Source organism: Atractosteus spatula, chromosome 3 (genome assembly GCF_055471065.1).
Source record: "Atractosteus spatula isolate fAtrSpa1 chromosome 3, fAtrSpa1.hap1, whole genome shotgun sequence".
NCBI classification, from domain to species: domain Eukaryota; kingdom Metazoa; phylum Chordata; class Actinopteri; order Semionotiformes; family Lepisosteidae; genus Atractosteus; species Atractosteus spatula.
In genome coordinates, this window is record NC_142708.1 from 6,995,647 (window position 1) to 7,018,948 (window position 23,302).

The 23,302-nt window shown below is 47.9% G+C and overlaps 1 protein-coding gene across 14 annotated transcripts in view; it reads left to right on the forward strand.

The window, feature by feature from the left end:
* Positions 1-21,426, forward strand: part of ubap2a (ubiquitin associated protein 2a) — a 46,416-nt gene extending 24,990 nt beyond the window's left edge. For 6 of the 14 annotated variants that reach the window (XM_088910420.1, XM_088910428.1, XM_088910422.1 and 3 more), the window contains exons 8-27: positions 301-404; positions 2,170-2,249; positions 3,581-3,654; positions 4,912-5,095; positions 5,642-5,900; positions 6,467-6,759; positions 7,885-8,060; positions 9,081-9,315; positions 9,994-10,033; positions 10,325-10,505; positions 12,011-12,083; positions 12,383-12,590; positions 13,943-14,034; positions 14,753-14,803; positions 15,463-15,544; positions 16,343-16,669; positions 17,220-17,327; positions 18,863-18,930; positions 19,752-19,943; positions 20,339-21,426. In XM_088910420.1, coding sequence (XP_088766546.1) covers positions 301-404; positions 2,170-2,249; positions 3,581-3,654; positions 4,912-5,095; positions 5,642-5,900; positions 6,467-6,759; positions 7,885-8,060; positions 9,081-9,315; positions 9,994-10,033; positions 10,325-10,505; positions 12,011-12,083; positions 12,383-12,590; positions 13,943-14,034; positions 14,753-14,803; positions 15,463-15,544; positions 16,343-16,669; positions 17,220-17,327; positions 18,863-18,930; positions 19,752-19,943; positions 20,339-20,434 — 2,923 coding nt within the window. In that variant the 3' untranslated portion in view covers positions 20,435-21,426. The remainder of the gene's footprint in view (positions 1-300; positions 405-2,169; positions 2,250-3,580; positions 3,655-4,911; positions 5,096-5,641; positions 5,901-6,466; positions 6,760-7,884; positions 8,061-9,080; positions 9,316-9,993; positions 10,034-10,324; positions 10,506-12,010; positions 12,084-12,382; positions 12,591-13,942; positions 14,035-14,752; positions 14,804-15,462; positions 15,545-16,342; positions 16,670-17,219; positions 17,328-18,862; positions 18,931-19,751; positions 19,944-20,338) is intronic. The other 8 variants (XM_088910427.1, XM_088910426.1, XM_088910425.1 and 5 more) reach the window with 8 other exon arrangements.
* The last annotated feature ends 1,876 nt before the right edge of the window (positions 21,427-23,302 follow it).

Below are 23,302 nucleotides of genomic sequence, written 5' to 3' on the forward strand. Positions count from 1 at the left end.
GCGCTGTGTGAAAACACTTAACCGGGGATAGAAGTGATGCAGACATGCCAGTCCAGAAACCTGGACTTTTATTTCTGCTCATGCAAAGACCGTTCTTCCTAGTCAGTTTCTTTTTGGTGGGATATTCATCCTCTCTGCTGTCAGCGTCTGCGTCTGCTGCTTTCTGTGTTGGGCTATTGTGCTTCCCTGTGTCCGTGCCTCTCTGTGCCGCTCTCTCAGTGTGTTTCTTTGTGCCTTCTTCTGGCCCTATTTCTCCGCTTTTTCCATTTTCTCTGTTTCACTCTGCCTTCCCTTCGGTAGGACCTTTAACCCTGCAGACTACTCGGAGTCCTCGGGCAGCGGGACAGGGGGATCGAAGACGGAGGGGTGGGAGTCTGGCGGCAACGATGCCGATGACGGTACAGGTGAGGCCTGTGCTCGAGCATCTTTTCTTTCATTAAAAAAAAACGGATCTGCTATTTTCTGTGAACCCTTATATTAATAACTTTAAACCTTCAAAGACTGAACGCGGCAAAGCATACTGCCAAACAAAGGACCCCTGAGGAAGAGTCGGGCAGTTGTGATAAATGCGCTGTCCGACAAGGTGATGACTGCTCTCCAAGCCTCCTTGGTCGCCCATCCTGGCACCTCGGATCCCATCCATCCGTTGCCAGCTTGCAATGTGGGATCCCCAGACGGGCCAGGATCCTGTTAAGCCAGGATATGTGGAGGCTTCCAGACTGTACTAGCTGCATTCAGACCCCCCAGCCTTATCTAGAGAGCAAGACTGCAATCACCATGTAGCAAGAGTACAAGCTGAGAGCAGGGAATATCCTTATTTTGCATAGCGGAAAAATCTAAGTTTCCCCTGGACACTCCCAAAACCTTAAAGATGCATATTATGCCCCTTTGTACAGAGCATAAAAATAACTAGGCGGACACTAGCTTTATAGGAAATTGTTTGCAAGGGGTCAGATTTAATGGGATTTTTTTGTGATTATAACTTTTAGCCCAAATATTGTCTGAAGAAATTTCTTGATTTTTAACGTTCAAGTCCCTATTCCAAGCAGTGGCAGTCTGGAATAGAAAGGCATAGAGGGAAGCCATTTCCTTTATTTCACATAGACATCCTCAGCCCCCAGGGGGTACAGGAGGCACACATCGCAGAGCGAAGATGCTAGTGAAAGATGAAAATGGAATTGCTCGTTTTTATGTTTCTGCCCCACTTGGCAGAGAAGACTCCTGTGCTGCCCAGGGTGAAAGAGCGTCTGCAGAGGTGGCCGTTCATGCTTTGTAATGGTGCTGAGCTCCACAGCTCCTGATGGGAGGTTTGGCTCTGGCTGGAAATAGTCACAGGAAATACTGTTGTGACAGAAAAATGTACCCAGGCCAACATAATGTCCACCCTGCGTCACTATGCCATATAATCAAAATAACCAAGGTCAAGCCAGTGACAACTGGGCCACAGGACTCAGCCTGCACTGTGATTGGGCATCTTTACAGAAGGATTTTATTTCAGCTGAAGCAAGAGATGAAAGTGCTTAGAAAATCCAGCGAGGGGGAACGGAGGCAGTGATGCACCTGCCTGCACACCTGGTGTCACGTCTGTGGCTCATTACCAGTGAATGGTGCATTTTGGGCTTGTTGCCGTAGAGAGAAAGATGAACTTTGTATTAAAAAAATGACTCATGGTTTATACAGTCTTTACAAAAGATTTAATGTGAACATAGGGTTAGTATACTACTAGCACTATAGGTTTTAAAATAAACATCATGTATTTTGCGAGAGTGATAGTACTTGATACTGTATTATTCTCTTCTGTTCATCAGTACAGATGAACAAGGGCGGAGCGGTGGCTCTGTGGCTAAGGATCTGCGCCTGTGACTGGAAGGTTGCCGGTTCAAATCCCGCGGCCGTCAGAGGAATCCTACTCCGTTGGGCCCCTGAGCAAGGCCCTTAACCCTAACTGCTCCAGGGGTGCCGTACAATGGCTGACCCTGTGCTCTGACCCCAAGCTTCTCTCCCTGTCTGTGTGTCTGTGTCTCATGGAGAAAAGATGGGGTATATGAAAAGATGAATTCCTAATGCAAGAAAATGTATAGGGCTAATAAAGAAACATTATCACATTATCATTATCAGTACTTCTTCTCTTGATTGTGGTCATTCTCTGTCTCCTCTCTCCCGTTTCAGCTTCTGTCTCTCTCCGTCTTCCCCCAGGAGCCTGGAGAAACTCCATGGACGACTGGGCTGCGGATGACTGGAATGAAGATGTAAGTCACTGAGACAGGGAAAAAGCCAAAATTCAGTACTGAAAAAAATAACAGACCCATTTCTCTATTCCCCTTTATATTTCTGCCTGTTTGGATTTTCCTGTCACTTGCATTAGTTGATAAGACATTCAGACATTCACTTGTTGTTTTCATTTGTGTTGTTAATGCATATTGTTTTTATGCCAGTGAGCTAATTGCAAATAATAGCCTTTGAACAGGTGCCTCGTATTATATTTGCAGGGGATGCATATAAGCGGTGCATTGTCTTTGTGCTCTTTGATCAAGCATTTCTGTTCATATTGGCTGCTCTGCGTGGGAGGGTTTGTTGGTTATAGACAGGTTGGAAACTTCTATGAAAAAGGTGCATTGAGCTGAGGGAAGCATCACAGCAGACGTAGCAATTGCATACTTTTAAACTTGACCGATATTTTGCGTTTTCTTAGACCAGATTCAGGCAAAATTAAATTTTGGCAGAATTTTTAAAAATCTTAATCTTAATCTGAGCTCTCTTGAGTTCCTCTCCGTGTCCCAGAGCCCTGTTGTACAGCAGGCTGTAAGTATCTGCAGAACCTCAATGGAAATGACTGGCTTGGTATAACACCAGGTCTTGCATTGCCTGTGCATACTTCTGCTGGGAAGACCTTTTTGTGTACGCTGTTCCCTTGATTATATTAGTCTAGAGCCAGTTCAAGCATATTATGCAAGACGGGACTAAGAGCACATGACTGTTCTTGGCCTGGATGGCACCCAGAGAACGGGACACTTTAAGGTAGCATGTAGGAGTGAGGAAGCCTACCTGGAATACCTAGAGAAATCTATACAGACATAGATCATTAAGGACAGCGGTGTGCCACACAGGTTTTGGCTCTGGGCTTCTAACTGGGAGGTGGTAGGTGCACATCTTAGTAGCGGCACCGCTGTCACACCCTCGATCAAGGAGTTGCCTGCTTAGCGCTCTAGTTAACTACGCTACAGTATAAACATGTAACAGGGCTCTGTGGCACTTAAAAGTTAACACAAGCTGGGATTCGGTCCCGGTCACCTGCGGGCTCAAAGCCCACATCATACCAGTGACAAACTCCGCCACATGGGATAGGGTCTTCTGCTGCAGAAGAAGCTCTTGGTTTCAAAGGCGTGTAACAGGCACGTTAATCACTTTAAATAAAAGCATAAGCCAAATAATTATAACCTAGGATTACCTAGGATTTCTTGTTGTTGCTGCCCGTGTTCCTGAATGGAGCATTTTCCTTGGGGCATTTCTTCTTCGGTGTGCTGAACTGCTGGCTGTGGGAGAGCGTGTTGTGACGATGTCGTGTTGTTTCATGCTGCAGCTGTCCGAGACCAAAGTCTTCACCGCCTCCTCCTCTGCCCCCGCCTCGGAGAACCACGTCGCACCTGGGCAGAGGTAAGGCTTTCGCTCTGCAGCCCTCGCCAGTCACCCTGACTGCAGCCCCTGGTCAAACCAAACGCTCTTTTGGCCGACTATGGAAGTGTACAACAAATTAAAAACTGTTACATTTATATTTATTGCCACGAGGGCTTCACAACAGAGCTCCGACTATCAGGGACTCTCATTTGTACCCTGAAGCACAGGTGTGGGAAAATGGGAAAGGGTTTTAAATTAAATGAAGGCAGGAAGACTGCAGATGCTCCAGTGCTTTGGATTTAGCCACAACTGCGAACTAACAGTTGCTGTCCTTGTGACGAATTGAGAGCTTTCAAGCCTGTAGTCTGTCCTGAAGGATGGACTGTAAGCCTCTGCCTCTCAGCATGTGTGTTTTTTGGTATAAATATATCGCACAGCGGTGACAGAAGTCTGTTTTCTGATTAATGTATTTTATTTCCAAGCACTTCAGTTTGTCATATTTGCTCCCTTAAGACTGATGTAATCCTGACAGTGTAGTTGCACTTGTCATTAAACTGTAAAAAAAGATGTGCTGCTTTTTTAAGGCTAGAAGATTGTTTTTTCCCCCCTCACTGTTGTGTCCCTGTTCCATGGGTCAGGAGTTTTGAATCCAACCCCTGCGGACTGCGGTTTTTAAAGCCACCTTAGCCGAATCTGTAATTCGCTTAGTGATCCATTAATTAATTGTTAATGATCCAGGCTCATTAACAATTACTGCCCTGTGAGAGCCTCTCCTGTCCTGTGCCCCCCATGCCAGGAGACACTCCTCTATCGTAACGTGACCGGAAGACAATCAAAGCCACTGAGACTTTCAGGTCTCCTGCTAATCTAATTGGACAAAGTTCCCAGTTTGCCCTTCCGTCACCCAGCTGTTTATTTAAGACCTGTAGAACCTGAAGCCCCCTGTAACACGGGCTCTGTCCAGGGTCAGAGTTAGTCACCGGCACTCTAGCAGAGAAACAGGGAGAGTGCCATCTCCTCTTGACCTCAGTGTACTGTTAGTGTGGGGGTATTAGGCTGATTATAAAGGATATCTAAAGCATGATTCAGATCCTGTTAAACCATACCTGTTGGGCATGCTAATCTTAGATAACTTAGCTAGTCTTGTATTGGAATTATTTCCTGAGTTATGTGGCCTTGTTTGGTGACAGCAGATGTGTCATGTGTTATGGACAGCCTCTGATTGTTTTTAAGGTATACAAGAGATGTGTTACAATGTAAACCCGGCATTATCCTGACCTGTGTTTTGTCTTCCAGCATTGATCTGGCGGCATTGCTTCAGAAGCCGGTGTCTGGGACGGCAGAGTTGAACTGCTTGGAGCCATCATCTCCGCAGAACCTAGGGCAGAGCCTGGTGTTCACCAACTCTCACCACTCCGCCCCGCTGCCCACCGGCACCAGCAGCTCCGCCACGGCCAGCAGCTACCCTCAGCACAGCCTGGTGAGAGACGCCCGCCGTCGGACAGACACTGACAGAGGGGAGCTGCAGAGCCCAGCTCTTGAGTGGCCTTCTGCTGCTCGGTACTGTGAAGTACCAGTTCACCGTGAGACCTGTAGTTCCCCCACTCGGCCGTCTTCCTGTTGACAAGCTGTGCGGCTGTCGTTTATAGTAGTTTACGTCTCAATCTGTGGTCTCATTTTTTCCTAGCCCTTCTATTTCCTCTTTTTCCTACAGTTTACTGTATTATAGTAATTTATGCATTTTTCTAAGGTGATCTGTTCTCATTTTAGAAAGGGGGGGTGAGGGACGATATCTGTCCTGTTATAAAAAAAAAAACCTCTCCTGTTGTGTTCAGTGAGAAAGACATTGGGGTTAGTAATGAAAATGAAGTTCAGAATTTTACAGGGGCGCTACAGTGTGTTTCAGTTGAAGTCTGCGGTCCCTCTAACATTTTCCAATTTTGTTTGTTTTTCTGTTTGTCTCATTTTCCCTTTTGCGCTCTTCCCGATGACTTCGTCTTCTCCACCTCCTCCCTCCTCCTGCCAGCAGTCTTCAGTCCTGGGCTCAGGGTTTGGGGAGCTGGGAGGCTCCAAGCTGGTCTCCCCGGCAGGAGCGCAGATCCTGGAGCAGCTGAAGGCTCCCAGCCGGGGGCAGCTCCCCCCCCAGCAGGCTGGAGGAGGGGGCAGCAGTGGCAGCAGTGGCATGGGGGGCATCACCGGGGCTCCCGGAGGCCCCAGTGTCTCCACCTCCTCCTGGGACATCAAGCCCCTGGGGTCACAGAACACTACAGCTCTCTCGCAGTTCAGTGAGTATGGCAGGATCACTCCTGACAGCGCAGGGTGGAGCTGTCTCTCCACACAGTACAGTAGCCTGTGACGGCCAACTCTCAGCCTGCAGGCCCTGGAGCACAATGATGGATGATGCCTGCAAGCACATAGGTGAAACCAGTGTGTCTTCCTCGGGCACACAGCCCACATAATCACAATACCCCATTGTCAGGCCCACTAGCTTCACAGACATCTTGAAATCTGCAGCAGCTTACCACGATGCTGTAACAAACTCGCAGTGATTTCAGGGGCTCTGGCACACAACTATTGTTCATGCCTGCAGAGTTCAGAACTTACACGGGTTTTCCTCTTCCCTGTGTTATCCTGTGCTTTTTTTTGTTCTGTGTGAAGCCCTCGTTCATGTACTGGATGCAGAATACTTCCCCAAAAGCAGTGATTTTGTCTAGTTTACATATCGGCCTTTTTCGTGTCTGCTTAACCTGTTGCTGACTTGCACGTTTTTCCTCCTGCAGTGTCACAGTTCTCTCATCAGAAAGCCAGTCGTTTTTAATGCAGCAGAGCTCTCGTGTTTGATCTCCTCCAGCAGACTTCAAGACGCAGCCGGAGCCCTCTCTGGTGCTGAGCCAGCTGAGCCAGCGTCAGCAGGCCCAGCCAGCCCTGCCCCTCGCCCGTCAGCCCAGCCCCCCCGTGCTGCCCCCGCCCCCCCCCGGCCTGGACTCCTTAGCCCCCTCTCACCCCAAACCGCGTGACCCGTCGCCCCCTGACTCTGCTGCCAAACTGCTGTCCCTCCCACTGGGTTCCACAGACTCGCAGAGCTGCGCCACTCAGCACAAACAGATCAAACCACAGAAACGCAGGATACCTCCTACTTCCAAGGTATGGTAATATACAGTGAGAGCCTGTATTCCTCGCAGTCTGTCAGTCCGCTGACCACTTAATGTGGCATTCACAAGCATTTCTAAGGGCTCCACTTACCTCTGTAAGGCCGTTTGTCCTGTTGCTGCGGTTTGTGACAGCAATTGTACTGTAGTCTGCTAAAATAGCACAGATGCTGTTGAAGATAGTGCTGTCTCTAAGAGCTGCAATTTTATCGTTTCAAAGTAGAGCCTGAAAAGATACACAAGGCTTTCTCAGAACTCAGTGACATGAATTTTGAGTTTGAGTGTTTTATTGATGTATTTGAGTTAAAAGATGTTACCAGTTACAGTATTGTGCCAGTATTATTAGTCTTATTGTGGTGCAAACTGGAAACAAAAGTAAAATGTTGTCCTAGTTTTGAAATGCGAACCTAGTGATCAATCCTGGAGCAGCTGGGTGTATTGTTTTGACAAGCTTGACAATCACTCTTTGAATACACTCTTAATAATAAAATTAGCGATTCAAAATTTGAGATTATATGTGGCGAGATTTGTTTAAAGCCAAATCTTAACCTTAATTATTAGATGCAGCTTGGAAAAATTCTAAAGATGGGTCTTAAGTAGGGTTAATGCTAAAAGAAGAATTAAGAAGTCCGCAGAGGTTATGATGTTACATGAATGCGAGATTGGCGTCACTGAAGTGGTGTGAAAAAGCCCTCTGTACAGATTCCGGTAGTTTTTTTTTATCCTGCTGAGCTCGCAGGAGGCTGTGTGCCCAGTTCAGCTTCGTCGGAGAAGCACAACCAGTTTTGACAGACATGAAAGAGTCGCATATGTTTCTCTTAAACATTTAGGAAAGCTTCCTTACAGCTGTGATAAAATGAGCAGCCTGTTCTCGGAACTGTCCAGCTGTGAAAATCTGTCAAGAACAAAGTCACTAATGTGTAGATCAGACACTAATATATTTGTATTTGCACTAAAGATGTGGAAACACTGTGGAACATTTTGACTTATACTTTCTGGGAGTGTTTGTTTTAATACAGGAAGTCTCTGTATTGTGGTTAAATAATCTATTATGGTGTACTTTAAAACAGGTAGAAATGACATGGGTGTATTTTTCTTGTTTCACCCTTCACTGGTTTAGATTCCCTCTTCTGCTGTGGAGATGCCGGGATCTACAGACATGACAGGGCTGAATGTGCAGTTTGGAGCGCTGGAGTTTGGGTCAGAACCCACTCTGCAGGAGTTCGGGTCGACGGAGAGCAACAACAGCGAGCTGGCAGCACAACCGCAGAACAGTCTGTACTCCAAGACCATGAGGTGAGGCCTCTCGGACTCGTGATCAGTGTCCTCACTGTGTCCTTATTCCCTGGGACACAGGGAAAAGTCAGCTGTCTTACAAAATTTCATTATCCCAATTAATAAATAGTCCTGCTTTCTTGTGGTGTAAAATGCATGTTTCATTATCAGTAGGCTCATACTTTACAAGACTGGGCTTTGCCATGCCTGCCATCCACTCAACCCCTTGTATGTGCATTAGTCCTGAGGGTGTGAGACTGCTTCACTTTTCACAGTCTGATGGTGCCACTAACCTTAACTGTGACAGCAGTTCAGTAAGCTGTACGCGATGACTGTTGAGGGCTGATGAAAAATGTATTTTTAATAGAATTCCTTAAGGAAGCACCGCATAGACTGCCTGCTCTGTGCTTGTGCCCTAGATAAGGGACACTTGGGATCTTTTCAGTAACCTAAATAGGAACAAGTAAAGGTTAATACCACCGTGCAAATCAGAAGGAAGAAAAACAGTGGTTTGGCTGTTGAGCCTTCTTTAGGTCTCAGCCACCTTCCTGTTTCTAGGAGTAGAATTAACCTTTACTTGTTCCTGTGCTGCCAGTGCACGCTGACCCAGCCTTCAGGCCCTTTCCACAGAAAGTAAAAATAGTTAAATGTTTCAAGAAGGTTCAGGGGGCTTGAACCCTTTTTTATGCCTTCAGTGCTTTGGAAAATGGAAGACATAGCCGTGGAGAATGATCGGTTTTCAGTAAACGTGGAGAAGATGTGGGCAGCAATGACCCCCAGTACAGTTTGAAACTCATCTTAAGATCTGCGATGCCAGCAGGCCCAGCCCGTTTTGTGATCACGCCTTTGTGCACTCTTCAGTGCTGTTTCTGAGAATACAGTTAGTTTCTTCTGGGGCTTCTGAGATATGGTAGTGGCGGGTAGTATTGCTTGCTGATAATTACGGGGGCAGAGTGATCATTCTCCCCAGGTTGTGGTGGTTCAGTCAGCAGTAACAGAGAGGCGCTAATGTCAGGGCGTTGTGTGTGTTTGCTGTTGCAGCGAGCCTCTGAGCGGCTCCCTGTCAATGTCCCTGGCCACCGCCGACTCCACGTACACCACCCCCATCGTCACCTCCTCTAGTCTGTCTTCGCTGCCCCCCCACAGCCCTGCTCCCCCGCCGGCCACCTCAGGGGGGGGCTCCTTCGAGCAGAGCGCACCCCAGCACAGCCGGATCGCCTTCCCCAGCCCGCTGGCCGCCTCCCCAGGGAAGGAGCCAGTGCCAGCCCCAGTGACGGTGAGTCCCGGCGCTGCGCCGGCCGTCCGGCCTCGGAGCGAGGCCCGTCGTGTGGCCTGGAGCCGCTGCCCCCTTGAGATCCCCCGGGTCTCCTCCTCTCCCGCGTCTTCGTGTTTCGTTTGCGAGGACAGATAAAACTAAGTGAAGTGCAACTGACTTCGCACAGCTGTCCTTTTACAGTGCAAATCTTCAAATATGCATCCTACCTTAGAATTTGGTCTGTTCTTATCTGTTCCCTTTTACAATATTTTACAATTATTTTACTCACTTCTAACCAAACTGTATACCTTCAGAATAAGGAAGATGCATAGGTTTTTATAATTATGAAGAGGGAGAGAGGTTATTCTGTTTCTCGACCTATTCAGACTTTAATGTACTTGACCCGTCTACACCAATGTTTGACAAGTCTGTTCATCTTTAATTCAAGTGAAGATGTTATAATGGAAAAAATACACATTTCATTTATTAACTCAATCCAACAGCTCTTTGTTGGTAAGTCCAGGAGAAGCCACTTTTCTTACTGGCTTTTTACCCACAGCTATAAGAACCCAGAAGAGATATTCAGGACCATGATTTCCAGCAGTTGCTTTCTGACTGGAGGGGGTGAATTTGTACTACAAGACGTTGCACTGTTGACTGTCTGGCCGATAACTGATGAGTGTTGTGCTGTAATTGCAGAACGGCTTCAACGGAGTGCGAACGCCGACGGGGCTGGACAGTAAGTGACATTAAACCTCTCCAGTTTTATCCGTGCGTATCCATCACTGTAGCTTTACCTGCGGTTGGCGCCAATACCAGCTGGTGCAAAAACATTTCAACGAGGGAACAGGTGTATAAGCTTTTGGTTAAACCTGAGGGGTGTGCGACGTGCTCCCTGAGAAAGCGACTTGATTTTTTTACCAAATCAAGTGCAGGATTATCTCTGTGTTTTATGGGTCCGGCCTCGCCAGTGGGTGCGTTTCTGTCTGACACTGTTTGGCACTGTTCTCCTTTGTTCCTTCTTTTCCAGCTACATCTGCCTCCTCCACCCCCAAGCCAGAGTCGCCGTCCCTGCCCAGCGTGGGCTCTCTGCCCAGCAGCGTCGCCTCCCCCGCGTCATCTCTACTGCCCCCCTCTGCCCCCCAGCACAGCTCCGCACTCCCCAGCCTCGCACCTGAGCTGCCGTCCGCCTCGTTACCCCAGCTTAGCAAGTACGCCCCCTCCGTCTGTCTGCACAGTTCCTTGCAGCACAGACTGGCACAAATTTTCCTCAACCTGACTTGTCTGGCGCTCTGTCTCTCACTACACGGAATGCTGCGATGCTGCCAAGGTTTAGCTGGCATGCCTGCCCCTGCCATCTTTGTAGTAACAGCACTGTTGTTGCACAGCTCAGCAGGGCTGCACCCCCTTTATTCTGTTCTCTCTCCCTCCACAGCACTCTGCCACCACACACCTTCAACACTTAAGCTTTTCTTCCACCCCACAGAAAAACTAACACCGACCTTCCCTGGTCTGGTGGTCCTGGGGCAGAGGGTGATGCCCACAAGCACATACCAGAAAGCAGGGTGTTGAGCACAGATAGCCTGAGTCTCCCACAGGTCGCACAGCCACTGTCCCTTAGGAGCACTGCCCATCTTCAGCTCACTGTTTCCTCTTAGCGATTACGTATCCTGTTCTGTGTGGGTTTGTGTTGCTGTTTTTGGCATAATGAGCAACCTTAACCTAGAGTGAAATGGAAATTTCTAAACTAATTTCTGGTTGAGTGCATCATTTTTTTAAATGGGCCAAATTAATTAAATTATCTGGTGGAGTAGGCAATCTGGAGGTCAGATAAGTGGAAGGAAAGACATCTCCTGTCCATGTGAGGGGTTACGTCACCTCGTTTACACAGCACAGAATATTCTGTCACACTCATGTCTGTCCTTTTAAAACATGCTTAAACTCAAAGATGCTTGGGCTTTAATAATTAAACATGTCTAATGGTCATTGTAGCCTCTGCATAGGAAGGCATTCCTGGTTCTTGATGTTGAGCTCTCGAGCTGAAAGAGGAGGTGGCATTGGTGGGTGTGGGTGAACTCCATCACACAGATGAGAGCAAGTAGGACACTGACACGATGGTTAAGATGTTTTTTTAAATTGTGATTCCTGGGGTAGACAGTTCCAAGTCCCTTCCTAGGTGGTTTTCCGATTCAGTGCAAAAGATAAAAAAGATGGCCCAGTCCAAAAGGCACAAGACTGTTCTAGTCCAAATTGTTTAGTCCCCTCCTGGATTAAAATTTTACAATACCAAATGACAAAAAAATGACATTTATGACATCATCCTCAAAAAGAAAACGCGTCCACAAATAACAGACATGCAGGTCACAAACCAGGCAGTGTGTTGTTTCAGTCCGGCAGACTCTTCCTAAGGTCACAGTGTATAAAGCTGAAACAGTCACATAGCAATAAAGGTATCCTCATGTTTTGGGGAAAATCGGATACTGGGGGAGTGATTTGCGGTGAGTCCCTGTCAGAGTCCTAAGGACATTGTCTCCTAAGTTTGTTTCTCTTTTCTCTATCCCACCTTCCTTCCTCGTTTTCCCTGTTCCCCCCCCTCTCCTTATTCTTTTTTGGCTCTTACGACCATTGTGTCACTTCCCACCCCTGTTTCAACCCCCAATTCACTCCCTTTTCCCTCCTCATGCCTCTCCTTTCTCTCTCTCTCTCCGCCCCTCAGCTCCCTGCCCAGTAGTCATCCGAGCGGCAGCCACTCCTCGTCCTCGGGGCTGCCGTCCAGCTCGTCTCTCACGGTGAGTATCTGTCCTGCTGGGACCGGCGCGCCCGTGCCCGCGCTGCACTGCTCTGCGAACCGGACGCGTTCTCATTCTCCTTTTAACGTCACCATTCTGCTGGGGATTTCTGCGTTTCACATAGTTGCCGTCTCTGCTGAGGAGGTGTAATTCCTACACGTTTAACACGTCCTCTGCACCGGTAGTTTTGAGTTCTTGCATCTGTGCGTGAATGCTTTCCAGCGGTTTGTTGTTGTGTGTGGTTTACCCGCCGCGGGGGAAGTCTGCTCTGACCTCGTGTGTGTCGCTGTGTTTGCCAGTACACCAGTGGTGACAGCGTGAGCTCCCTGCCTCCGGCCTCTACCTCTGCCTTCTCCGCGCCCGTGGCCGCCGCCGCCGCCCCCCCCAGCAGCGGGGCGGCCAGCGTGTCCAGCAGCCTCCACGCCTCGGGGGCCCTGGGGCTGGCCGGGAACGGGGTGTCCGTCCCCTCCGTCTCCCGCACCGCTCCTCTTCTCTCCTCCTCCTCCGGTAGGACCCGAGGCCCACGGTCTCTCTCGCGCTGCGCCGCACCTCTCCAGCCTCTCCCTGGCCGCGCGGTCTGAAAGAGTGGCCAGACTGAGCGGGGAGCCCTGTGGAGTGCAAGGGCAGGTTGAGGCACTCACGAACAGAGGCTCCCGTGTTCAGGGTGATAGTGTGCAGTACTGCTGTTGAATGCCTTCTGTGCATTTCCTTCTGCTCTCTCTCCCAGGGGAACAGGCCTCTCTCTCGTCCTGGAGGCTCCCATTGCCCTCTCAGACGACAGAACGTTATTGTAGATTATTGTTTTTATTTATAGGAATACTTCAAAATTTGAATGGAAGTGGACTTTGAATTGCAGTTGCAGTATAACATTCATAGATGTGTTTTGAGCGAGTTGCATTATTCAGTCTGTAACTTGTTGTGTTATGCAATGTTTTTGTTCCTTTTTGATCAGGTTTATGAATACCAGTGGAGGGCTCTGTAAATATTGTGTGCTTTCTCATTCTAGGTGTAAAACATTCACACAGTGGTGTTCAAATAAATATTGGAACCAGCAGTAGATTTGATTTTGCATTAAAGCAATTGTTACAGTATCATGATTGATGGTAGATGAGTGTTTCTTAGAATTTCTTCTATAGGTACAGTAGCCCTCTGCCACAAAGAGCACTGATTGTTTTACTCAGTTTCTTATTAGCCTAGCTCATTGTTATTTTTCTCTCATGTTGGCGTGACTAGGAAAGTATTCTGTACCTCATGCTGTATCTATGAGGAAAACCAGGTGTATTTTCAGATAACATAAGAACAGTTACAGACGAGAGGAGATCATTGACAAATCTGGCCCATTTAGAAGTTGGTTGCTTACTGATCCAAGATTCTCCTCCAGCTGTTTCTTGAAAGAATCCAGAGTACAGGCTTCAGCAGTACAAGTCTGGGTAGCTTGTCCCATACTTCAGAAACTATTTGGGCAAAGAATTTCCTTCTGTTCTCAGTTTTAAATGTACTTCCATTTCGTTTTCGCTTGTCCCCTGTGGTTCATGTTTCACTTTTCATTTACAACTGACTCTTGCCTTTCAGAGCGTGGGATACTTGGATCAGGTCCCCTAATAATCTTCTCTGACCAAGACCAAAAATGTTCAGCTTTTTTCTCCTGTCGGCGGAAAACATTCTCTTAAGCCCAGACAATCTTCTCTGGATTGTTTCCAGAACAGGGATATGTTTTCTATAACATGCTCACAGAAAACTGTATAGATGAATCGCAATGCAAGGATTGTGCTGTTAGTTCGTGGAGTGCAGTGGGGGGTTGTCACACGAGGAGCATTGTGATTGATGTGTAGTGTTAAAGACTGCGTCCTCTCCTGCAGGGAAGGCTCCCCCAAATCTGCCTCAGGGGGTCCCTCCGTTGCTGCCCAACCAGTACATTGTGGGTCCTGGGGGTCTTCTGCCTGCCTACCCGGTAAGGGTACTCTGCTGTATTATAGTAGAACATCTGCTCTTTCACTGCTCGGCTGTGCAGTGAAGTAACTCTGCAGAGCCCCGCCTTCTTAAAGCGAACACATTTCTGTGATGTCTCTAGCCATAGTACTGAGTTAGTTTTGCCTTGCAGGGTCTGATGCAGACGCTCGTCCGTTCACCGTTACGGTGGCGAAATGGAGCTCCACAATGGTAGTGGATGCACAGTGGGAAATTTGACAGTGCTGTTTGGTGTTTGCTCATTTTAATATGAAGAGGCTGTGCATCATTACAGTTAAAAAGATGTTTCAGTTTTCGTTGCAAAATAGATTTCTCATTGCTCTCACCTTAAATGTAATTAATTTTAATGTAATTTTATTGCTGTCATTAGTAGCAAATATATTGCAGATTCTTCCCTTTAGAACAAAATCATTAATTAATTTCATTTATACAGCAGTTCACCCCCAAAGCATCTTAAAATGCTTGGGATGCAGAGTTCCCATAATGCAGGATTCACATAACTTAAGGAACGCAGCTATGGCATTATAGTAGGATTGACTCCTTGGCTGTGTAGTGCCGGCTACAGAGCCTCCAGTCCCGAAGCGCACGGTGTCGGAAAGTGTCCCAGCACAGCACGCCCCCAGTGGAACACGATGTGGACGTGAGTGGATGGTGCTGGCCAGTTGTGACCAATAGCTGTGCTTGTGTGTTGTGTCTTAAAGCAGATCTATGGGTATGAGGACTTACAGATGCTGCAGTCCAGGCTGCCCATGGTAAGACTACTCTTTTTATCCTCATCATCTAGACTTGTTTCTGTGCAAATTCAGCATGCAGGCCACTGGAATGGGCCGTGTTGGGGGGGAAAACTCTAGCAGCTTTTTTTTTGCCTCAACAGACTGATGTACCTCCAAGAGAAATAGTAGTTGCACCTTGTTTTCCAAATTCATTTGCCCAACTGAATGCACTGGCACGTACCTGAAAACGATTTGAATCACCAGTTATTTTTGCACCTACCTGGTTTGGAATCTCCAGTTGTGTTTTTCGCACAGCTCAGCTCATGGGTGCGGGCCCTGTGGCTGTGCTCAGTTGTGCACCACTGCTTAGGAAATCGGGTCACAGCTGGCCAGTGCCCAGGCCCAGACTCACAGCTCAGCCTGCGCCTTTACTGTTTGACACCTCTCCGCTGTCGTGTACTGTACATCTCTGTTCCATACACATTCTGTGCTGACAGACAGACATGCACAGACATTGAGCTTTCAGTGCCTTCAAAGAAGGCACTGCTTGGAACTCACTAACGAGGTTCGTTAATATCTTGCCTGGGAGATGTTAGATGGTTTTAAGGTTAGCCTAAAATAGTTTGTTGTGCTGTATCGATTTTGTCTTTTTCCCTAGCCCACCTCCTTCAGTCTCTCTCTCTCCCTCTTCCCTGCAGGATTACTACGGAATCACATTCCCAGGCCCCACACCAACACTAGCAGGGAGAGATGGGAGCCTAGCCAATAACCCTTACTCAGGTACTCCGCGCTGAGCTGGCTTCACAGAGCCTCCCACGCGCAGCACTGACAGCGGCGCTGTGCTCCTGACAGCACCGAGCACAAGACAGAGAGCTGACAGCACCACAGCACTTACATTTCTGAAGGGCCCTATGCAGCTGCTGGGTGTAGAGATGCTTAAGAAGCATCCAGACTGGCGGATAATCTTACGTGTACAGTTACTGCATTATCCGATATCAGTGGCCATTTCCTTGCCTCTCACTCTTGGATATTCTCAAGCTTTTCCCAGCTAGGTCACTCCACTCTACTGGTCCTATTCTCCGTCTCTTCCTCTCCTGAGTGCTTTCCTGTTCTCACGTGCTCTTTCCATGTTCACACATTTTCCCCTTCCTTATCTCCACACTTCCCTTCTCCCACTTTCCTCGTTTGTTACGTGTTGTCCCGTTGAGCCTCTTACCTTCTTCACCTTAAGCACTTGCTCCAGCTTTCCATCTTGCTCTGCGCTTGTCTTCCTGGCTCTTGTTCACTACATTCTGCCCCCACCCTCATCTCAGCCCTTATTTTCTCCAAACTCCTCTCCTTCCTCCTCTCCCAGGCCTAGTAAAAAGACTGGTGGGGGCCACAGAGAGAAAGGGGGAGACTGGCAACAGAATCCAGACCCTTTAAATGTGTCCCGAACAATAGAGGTTTTTACTGAAGTCTCTTGACTTCCCTCTCATCACGCTGCTCAGATCGAGGTGTTACCTGTGTCTCTTCTTACTGGGAGAGGATGTGTCACCCCAGGCCTCAGACTGCAGCTCCCTCCCCGTCTCTCCGCAGGTGAAGTGACGAAGTTCGGCAGGGGGGACTCGACCTCGCCAGCGCCGGCCACCAGCCTGGCCACGCAGCCTCCGCAGCCCCAGAGCCAGGCCCAGCAGACGCACCATAGCGGGCAGCAGGCCTTCCTCAACCCCGCGCTGCCGCCCGGGTACAGCTACACTGGTCTGCCCTACTACCCGGGGGTGCCCGGCGTGCCCGGCGCCTTCCAGTACGGCCCCACCATGTTCGTGCCCCCTGCCTCTGCCAAGCAGCATGGCGTGGGGCTGAGCACTCCCTCCACCCCTTTCCAGCAGCCCAGCGGCTACAGTCAGCACGGCTACGGCTCAGGTAACACCCGCACATCCTGGTCTCCAGTGCAAGGTTCTAAGGAGTGCTGTCTAAAATGGTATCTGGGCTTGGAGATCCCTCCAAGCCTCATGGCGAACAACCCCAATTGAACCAGCAGCGATTTTACCTTAGCGAAGCCTGCTTCGTCTCAGGCAGTGCTGGCAGTTTCTCAGCAACTCAGCGATTGAGCTCCTGTGCAGAACCTGGTTGCAGATCACCTTTAGGACCCCAAAGAGTCAGCGTTGATTTAACGCTGTAAGAAATAATTTTGCCAGATCTCTTAATGCAGGTGCCATATGGCTCATAGGCTGGCCAGAGTCATAGTTACTTGTTTCAGGTTCTTCAGGAAACGGTCAGGAAAGACACATCACAGACGGCAATCGAGCTGATCCGCCTCTAAACTGAATGGGGAAATGCACTGTCAGTTATGGATTTCTCTCTTTTGCACGGTTGCTGTTTTTCTTTTTTTTGGCACTCACCCTTTCCCTTTCCCGGTCTCACGTGCTCTCCTGTCTCTCACTCTTCCCCACCCTCACGCTCTCCCTCTCAGGTTACGATGATCTGACACAGGGGACGGCAGGAGGGGAGTACAGTAAAGGTGGCTACAGTGGCTCATCACAAGCACAAGCCAAATCTGCTGCCACTGGGCCGGGCAAAGGTGAGGGCCAGCGGCCACCCTGCCCTGCTGCTGCCACAGCACTGGGGCTGCCATGCCACTCATGTCCTCCAGACGTCTTAAATTTAAAATCTGTATTTTTTTTTCCCTACACTTAAACGGGACTCAGTTTCTCATGCTCTCCCCACCTGTGATTTGGAGAACTACAGCGGTTCCAGCTTGTAGCCTGATCTTGTCAGGTCGTACATGCGGAGCAGGGCTGGGCCTGGTCAGTTCTGGGATTGGAAACCTCCAGGCAAAACCTGGGTACTGCTGCTACCGCAAGCAGTGCTGTGGGACCAGGAGGTGGCGCTCTTCCCTAGACCAGAATTTCCCAGGCCCAGTGTTCTCCAGTGTCGGGTTTGGGTATTGACAGCACTGTCCCTTAGCTTGAGCAGTTATGGAGGTGCTGCCCACTGCCTTTTGGAGATGTTAAACCGAGGTCCTGCCTACTTGGTCATTCCAAAATCCCTCGGCATCTTTTGGAAGAGTAAGGAAGTTGACCCTGGTGTCATGTTTGAATACCTCTCTGGGTTTGCACAATCTAGCTTTCCTAACGACCCTCCTTTATTCAGGTGGTAAAAGCAAAACTGTCCATCTGATCTGCGGTGGCAGTGGAGCCGCTGGCCAGTAATGGCTGCAGCGCTTCACTCGGGTGCAGTGGTGGAAGACGTGGGTTCGATCCTATGTGTAGAGTGCAGTGGGATCCTTGGGGATAAGAAGTTCTAGATCAGTGCAGGCGATGACTATTACTTGTGTGTCATGCAGCCAGGTTTGCTACTGCCTGCCACCTCTTGCAGTGGCCTGGGGGGGGAGGAGTGCAACGCACACATCCTCTGAGACCTGCTTCGCTTAGCTCGCGGTTTCCTTTTCTTCCACACCCTGAAAGGTCTTATTCTCTCCTCAGTGCACTCCCAGCCAGCCACCCTCAGTTGAAAGTGAACATCTGTCAGGGCTGCTTTTCCAGATTTCAGCCCACCAGCAGACATTAAGAGGTTTTTGAAGTTGAATCAGAGGCATTGGACCTTTATGAGTTCTCAGTCGTAGCCCGTGGGTGGAGAGCGACGAAGCCTTGGGTGGAGCTTCGTTGCTCTCTCTCCTTCCCTCTTGACAGTACATTGTCGAGATGCGAAGAGAGGCTGAACTAATAACCCACGTTGTCCGTGTTTGCCAGTAATGAGATTTGTGGTTAAAGTGAAGTTAATCTGGTTTATATTCTTTTCAACACTTTACAGCCACGTGGTGATTTGGATGTGCAGAAAGTTTTTTATGTTTTGAATCTTTTCGATCACCATGCTACTGTATTTGTATTCAGGTACATTTTTTTTATCATGATCTCATGACATTAAAGAATATAAAGTTCCTTAGCCCTCACGTCAAGATGTCCACAATTGTCTCAAATCCCTTGTAGAATGTTTAGTTTTGAACCTAACGAAATGGGTTTGCAGTTAAAGTGTATTTCAAAAGAGGTGCTTGTCAGTAAAATGTAATGATTTGTATGAGCGGTTCTGATTGTCGGATTACCGGTTTGTTTTCAGGTGTCTCAGTAGCATCCAATAACGCTGGAGTGCCAGACATCAGCGGCTCTGTTTACAACAAGACGCAGGTGAGTGTGGCTGTCCCCTGGACACACATCTGACCCCTCAAGTGTCCAGGGAGGTGCATCGATCATTTCTGAAATGGTTTCGATTGCGGTTACTCTTTATTTAGCTTAATAATGGGAGAATGCAGTAGTAGCGGGTTGTAAAGTGCTTAAGAATAAAATGTGCATGCTGGTGTAGGCAAAAGTTAGATAATGTCTTCAGTTATTTGCCAGGAGTCATTTGCTGACCAGCCCTGCTCTCTTTATGTAGCTCGAATTTGCATTCTTGGGGCACATCATCACTCCTGCTGCACACACACTTTCCCTGTTCCTGATCTGAGCTCTCTCCAGTTAAACATATAGAACGTGTATCACTGAGGAAAATGGTCAGGACAATCAACAGATGTGATCATTCGCTACACAGCTCCCCAATTTTATATTACGCACGAAACTGAGTCGCGTGTGAATTAAGTCCTAGGCCCGAACTGCGGTGTAACACAAATAGCTTTGCAGACAGGATTGGAATTCACAGTTGTACATTTTTATCTTGGTGCCATCTTGCTTCAAGATGGCAGCTCGACGATCTGTTAAAACCAAATTCTTGATGTTCGTGGTCCATAGCAACAGGTGCCACAAAAAACTAAAAGTCCGACTTTGTTATAGGCCCTGTGCAGCACAAAGAAGGTGCCAAGGTGCCTCCCCCCTCTCTTTTTAAAGTGTTGCCATATTCCAGCTCCCGGCACTCCTGTCGTGAGCCTTTCACCACAGCCCTCTGCGGGATCCTGTGACCCCGGGTCTGGCTTGGGGTGCTCAACCTCCCGTCTGTCTCGTCTCTCCCCCTCCAGTCCTTTGATAAGCAGGGTTTCCATGCAGGCACCCCGCCCCCCTTCAGCCTACCCTCCGCGCTGGGCGGCGCGGGCCCCCTGAACCCCGGGGCGACCCCAGGGTATGCTCCGGCGCCTTTCCTTCACATCCTGCCCGCCCACCAGCAGCCTCACTCCCAGCTGCTGCACCACCACCTGCAGCAGGACAGCCAGGTAAGCTCTCCGCAGCTCCCCCGGCCGGCTGTGCGCGTCCGGCAGTGTGGGGATAGGGGGTCTACAGGTAACGCCAAGGAGGAGTGAGGGATTGTAGTGTAGGAATGGGCACAGAAGAGATGATAGAATGCATAGAGGTGGCATTATAGTGACCGGACCAGGTCGGAGCAAGGGTACAGGAATTAGGTTGATGATGGCTGTGGAGACTAGCGCTCGTTTTGTTTTGTTTGAAATGGCGATCATCTCGCGAGGTGCAGCAGTTTCTGGCGAGTTTCTTGCAGTGGTAGGTCTGGGTGGGGGAGAGGCGGGGGTGCGGAGATGGGATGGAGTTGGGCTCAGCATCGGCAGCTGCTCGTCGCCCGTGCATTCTCTCACGCGCTTATCGCCCCCTGCAGGCCGGGACCACCCAGCGCAGCCAGTCCAACAGCTTGCAGCAGAAGAGCCAAACCAACAAATCCAGCTACGGCAGCTCCACTTACTGGGGCAACTGAGGCTGGGGTCATCCTTCTGTAACCCCCCCCCCCCCCCCCCCCAGCCCCATAAAACTATGACTGGTCAGAGACGTCATCACCACACTCTCGTCAGTGGGAGATGAAGACAGAGTTTAGATGTGAAATGCCAACACCATCGTGGCTCTCCTTCACTTTTTCTTTTGCTGTCATTGTATGTAAAATATTTATGTATGTATTTATATATATATGTAATGGTAGAACCTGATATGTGGTCTCTTCATTTTTGAAGGATGTTTTTTGTCTTTTTTTTGCAAATTGTAGGGTATATAAAAATACATAAGGAAAAAAATAATGGACCTAACTTATATATTAAATGGGGGGAAGGAGCAAAATAAAAACAGAAATACCACAAGGCACACCTGAAATGTTTTTTTACGTAAGTATCCCATGCCTGAAACTCTTTGAACTGAAGAATTCATGGTGTTATTCAAAATGCGAGCCCCCTTTTTTGTAACTTGGGTTTGTTTTGCCCAGTTTGCAGCTTGTGAAAGTACAGTTTTCCTCTCGGGGTAGATGTGGAACCTTTTTTTCTGGTTTATCAGTTTGCAGTCTCCCCAGTTCCTGCACCTGACAGATCCTCTGACGGGCCGAGAGAGTTCCTGGCACGAGGCTCTTCTGCCTGCGGTATTTTTTCTGCTCTCGAGGTTCTTATGGATTTTAAGGCCTTCAAGGTGAATTTATTTTTCTTGTAATTTGAGAGATGCCCGTGTGTGGTTTTTTTTGTTCTGTCATTTTCCAGTGGTGTCCCTATTATTGGTTTTTGAGTGTCCGCTCCTCAGATCGGCTGAGTCTTGTTTACTTAGAATTGAGGAGTATGTCCTGTACCTGCCTCCTTGTCTCCTGGCCTTTCAGACTCTTCTTCTTGAATATTTTTCAACGGAGAACCCTGATTTTGTTGCCTTCCTCCTCCATGACCCAAAACATATGTTTTATTTTAAACCTGTCACCCATCAAATAAAGTTCTGAGCAGTTCAGAATGTGTATGTGGAATCTATTAACATCCCATATCGGCTTAGAGAGATGAATTCTCTTACCTTTCTACATCTTTGTTCACTGGTTCTTAGAATGCCTTTGTTTAAGCATTCATCTGGTTAGTTCTAGCTCTTTTCATTCATATAACTTGAACAGTAAAACTGAGTCTCTGGTTCAACTTTCCTGCCTTATTAATCGATATTCCATTTGCAATTCCCCAACATTTGGATACTGTTCCTAGAGAGCTAAAATTCTCGTTAGAGGGGGCTAAATAATTTCTTTCCTTATGTATGGCCCTGACAATGTAGTTTTAAGCTGATTTAACCCCTGCAGATCTCAGTATCATACATATTCACCCAGTACTTTTCCAGTTTCTTATAACCTGAGACTAATATCTATTGTAAAAGGCTTGATATATTGATTGTGTTTCTTTGGCAGTTTGTACTATTAATCCTCTTATTTTATCAAGTCATTACTCCCAGGATTACAGTTCTTTTACTGTTGTGCTTCAAGTGTCTTGTAACACTTTTCATTTTCATTTTTTTGCTCATTTGCAAAATTCTCGTGTCTTCAATTTCAGTGTCTTTTTTCCAGATGCACCTGTCGCTCAGAATATTATTTTTGAGTCTTGGACACTAGTCCCTAAAGCACTCGATTTTTATTTTTTTTCCATTTACCCATTTTCAGACTTGTTTTGGAGGGATTGATTTGTTTTTTAAAGTATAACCATCCTTTATCTTTTGGCTCAATCCACGTGTCGAGAGCTCACTGCTTGCAAGTATCGCCTTATTCCATTCATCCGCTTCACGCAAATTATAAACCCTCTTTAGACGAGATTAAAAGTAGTATACATCAAAGTTAGCGTATTAGGAACACTGTTGGTTTGGTGGGTCTGTAAGCAGCTAGCAGGTGCCTTTACAAACTGGGTTAAGAAGCAAAGCGTTTGGAATCTTCCCCAGCTCAGGGCTTAATTACAGGAAGTGACCTATTCATGAACTCAGTTGCAGTAGTCGTGATCTCCGTTACAGAGCTAGAGCACCTGCGTGACGGGGAATGTGGTTCCGGCCTGACATTAGAATGTTCATTTAGCAGTCACCCTTTTTATTGACCTCCACAGTGCGGTAGAAATTGGGTATGCCGCTCCACGCCGAGAACTAAAGAATAGGTGGGAAAATGCCGACTTTCCAAATTGGTTTTAAAAAAAAAAAAAGAAAAGAGCAGGACCATATTACTCCTAGCTGTTGAAATAAAATTTTGAGCAAAATTAAGATTGCTAAAATATGAATGAGTGATCAGCATGGAGACCTTTTTTTTTTCCCTAATTGATGTAAATATGGCTGTTTCCTGCCTGGTAATGCAGTGTTGGGACTTCAAACCTACAGCATGCTGCTGGGTTGTCCTCCAAACACTGGCTGATAATACACAATACCATGTCCAAGAGCTTCAGAAAACTCCTATCTCGCTTCATACTGAACCCTGAGCCTAAGGAGTTACTGTTGTCTCTGAACAACCTGACTCAGCCCATTCTTGTCTAGAATGGTCCAAAGGCCCATTCTTTGGACCACAGATGGAGGCAGGAATGAGACTATCGAACTCTCCCAAGATGAGTGTTTTCATTTCTGCAGAGTTCCTGATCCAAAGCGGATAACATCTGCATGAAGGGAGCTCTGAAACCCAGTGATAGAGGCTTGGTACTCTACAAAACCTAAAGGGAAACTGCAGTCCAGGTTTCTCAGAATGGTCATTAAATCTCCCTACCAAAATAAATTCATGACGCAATAGAAATATTTTACAAAGCATGAAGCAAGAACAAGACGCCCCATCGTTGCACTCCTCTGGTCTCACTATGGGCGAGAGGGCAAGTTCCCACGAATA